At 37.2% G+C, this 2,127-nt stretch overlaps 1 protein-coding gene across 1 annotated transcript; it reads left to right on the forward strand.

Annotated features, from left to right (window-relative positions):
- Window positions 1–981: 981 nt before the first annotated feature.
- Window positions 982–1,410, forward strand: LOC145131452 (uncharacterized). Its single transcript, XM_079066133.1, has one exon. It carries the CDS (start codon window positions 982–984, stop codon window positions 1,408–1,410), a length of 429 nt encoding a protein of 142 aa, XP_078922259.1.
- The last annotated feature ends 717 nt before the right edge of the window (window positions 1,411–2,127 follow it).

A 2,127-nucleotide genomic window follows, 5' to 3' on the forward strand; every position in this document is an offset into this window, starting at 1 on the left:
ACATCTGACACCAAGTCCCTTTACACTGAAAGGACTGACAACTATTTATAGGACACGACCAACTGCAAACGGGTTCACGGTCGTGAACATGTTCACAGCCGTGAACACCTTACAACCGTGAACAACCAGCCACAAACACCTAAACACATGACCAAACCCTAATCAAGACCTATACATGATAAATGCCTAGCCCAAACCATCTAAATATGACCTAACAGTTACTTTAAGGAAAAAATGTGAAAGTGTATGCGAATCCATGAAAACGTACAACAATCTTTATGATTCATTAGTGGAGCATGTGTTGTTTACCAGCACACTAATTGGGGACTATAAAGTTGAAATGATGGCACAACTCAAAAATTATCATTAATTAATGGAGTGTGAGTGGTTTACCGGCACGTTAATTTGAGTTGATAAAAGATATTATGTTTATCAAGTGGGTTTGCATGCTAGTCAAAAACTGAAGAGCATAATCAAGATTAAACATGCCATTGATAAGATTCAATGACTCTCAAATGATCTAGGAATTTCATACAGATTGAAATTGGTAAAATGCATTACCTACCATAAATGAACTTGTGATTAGATTATGACATCCTTTTTCTTAATTTCGAATTTCATTATTGGATCCTGGCCTTAAATATTAATTTGGGTTAAAATATCAAGGATTGAATCAATTAACTAAAACCTTGTCTTTATTTCACAGAAATGTCTTCAAGTGGTGAACTTCCTCCTCCTCCTCCACCATCAAGCCAAACCTTCAACCTACAATCAGTCCTTGCTAAGGACAAGCTTGTCGGTCCATGCTACATGGACTAGATGAGGAATCTGAAGATGATGCTTCACTATGAGAACAAGGAGTATGTTCTCAATACTCCAATTCCAGAAATCAACAAATAATCTGCCACTCATGAGGATATTGTTGTCTATGATCATCAAGTTGATGATGCCATGAAGATCTCTTGCATTATGATTGCAACTATGGCACCTGAAATCCAACCGACTTATGAGGATTACTGGCCATATGATCTTAAAAGGACCTTGTCTCAAATGTTCCACAAGCAAGCGAGACAATATCATTATGAAGTGTTCAAGTCCCTAATGGCATGCAATATGAAAGAAGGGGAATCTGTGTACGCTCATTTGCAAAAAATTCAAAGGCATGTGGAAGGATTGGAAAAGCTCAATATGAACTTTGATAAGAACCTTGCGATTGACATGGTCGTCAACTCTTTGCCCAGTAGTTATGATAAATTCATTTTGACCTATCATTTGAACAATACAGTAACCATATTGATTAAGCTTCACAATCTGTTGCAAACAGGTGAAGCAGGAATGAAGAAGTCTCATAACAACAGTTTGGCAAGTGCCCCTATCATGGCTATCCAACAAATAAAAGGGAAGAAGTGAAAGGCCCCTACCCCACCAAATGGAAAGGGAAGGTCCGTCGTGTTGAGCCCAGTGGAACAAAAGTAAAAGCCCAACTTCGAAATCCCTCTTGTTGCTGATCTAAAAGAAGCAGTGTGTTTTCATTGTGGCCAAAAGAGCCATTGGAAAAGAAGCTACCCTAGGTACTTGCAGGAAGTGAAAGATGCCAATGCCAAAGAAGGTGTATATTCTTCTGGTACGTATTCTATTCAAATCAATAATACAAATATTTCAAATTCTTGGGTTCTTGATACAAGATGTGGTTTCCACATTTTTTCTGATATGCAGCGACTAAAGGAAAGTGAAGAGGTCGAACATGGGAAACTAAACCTAATGATGGGGAACAAATAAGGATCGGATGTTACCAGGATTGGGACTTATTAGCTTACGTTTGATAGTATTAGGGTTTATTTGGATAATTGTTGCTACTCGCCATAAATGGATGGAAACATAATTTATTTTCATGCTTTGTTTAGACAAGGATATCGTTATGGTTTTGATAATAATGATGGTACTATTTTAGTTTATTTTAATGGTGCATTTATTTTCAAAGCTTTTATTTGCGATGGTGTGTATGAAACTATTGTTTGTGTGAATGAATTTGGCAACAATGTGTATAATATTGGTTCTTCTAATAGTTTAGACAAATCATGCCTATGGCATTGTCGTCTTGGGCACATCAACAAGAAACGCATGGCC

This window comes from Lactuca virosa, chromosome 8, assembly GCF_052849685.1.
Source record: "Lactuca virosa cultivar CGN04683 chromosome 8, Lactuca_virosa_CGN04683_v6, whole genome shotgun sequence".
Classification (NCBI taxonomy): Eukaryota; Viridiplantae; Streptophyta; class Magnoliopsida; order Asterales; family Asteraceae; genus Lactuca; species Lactuca virosa.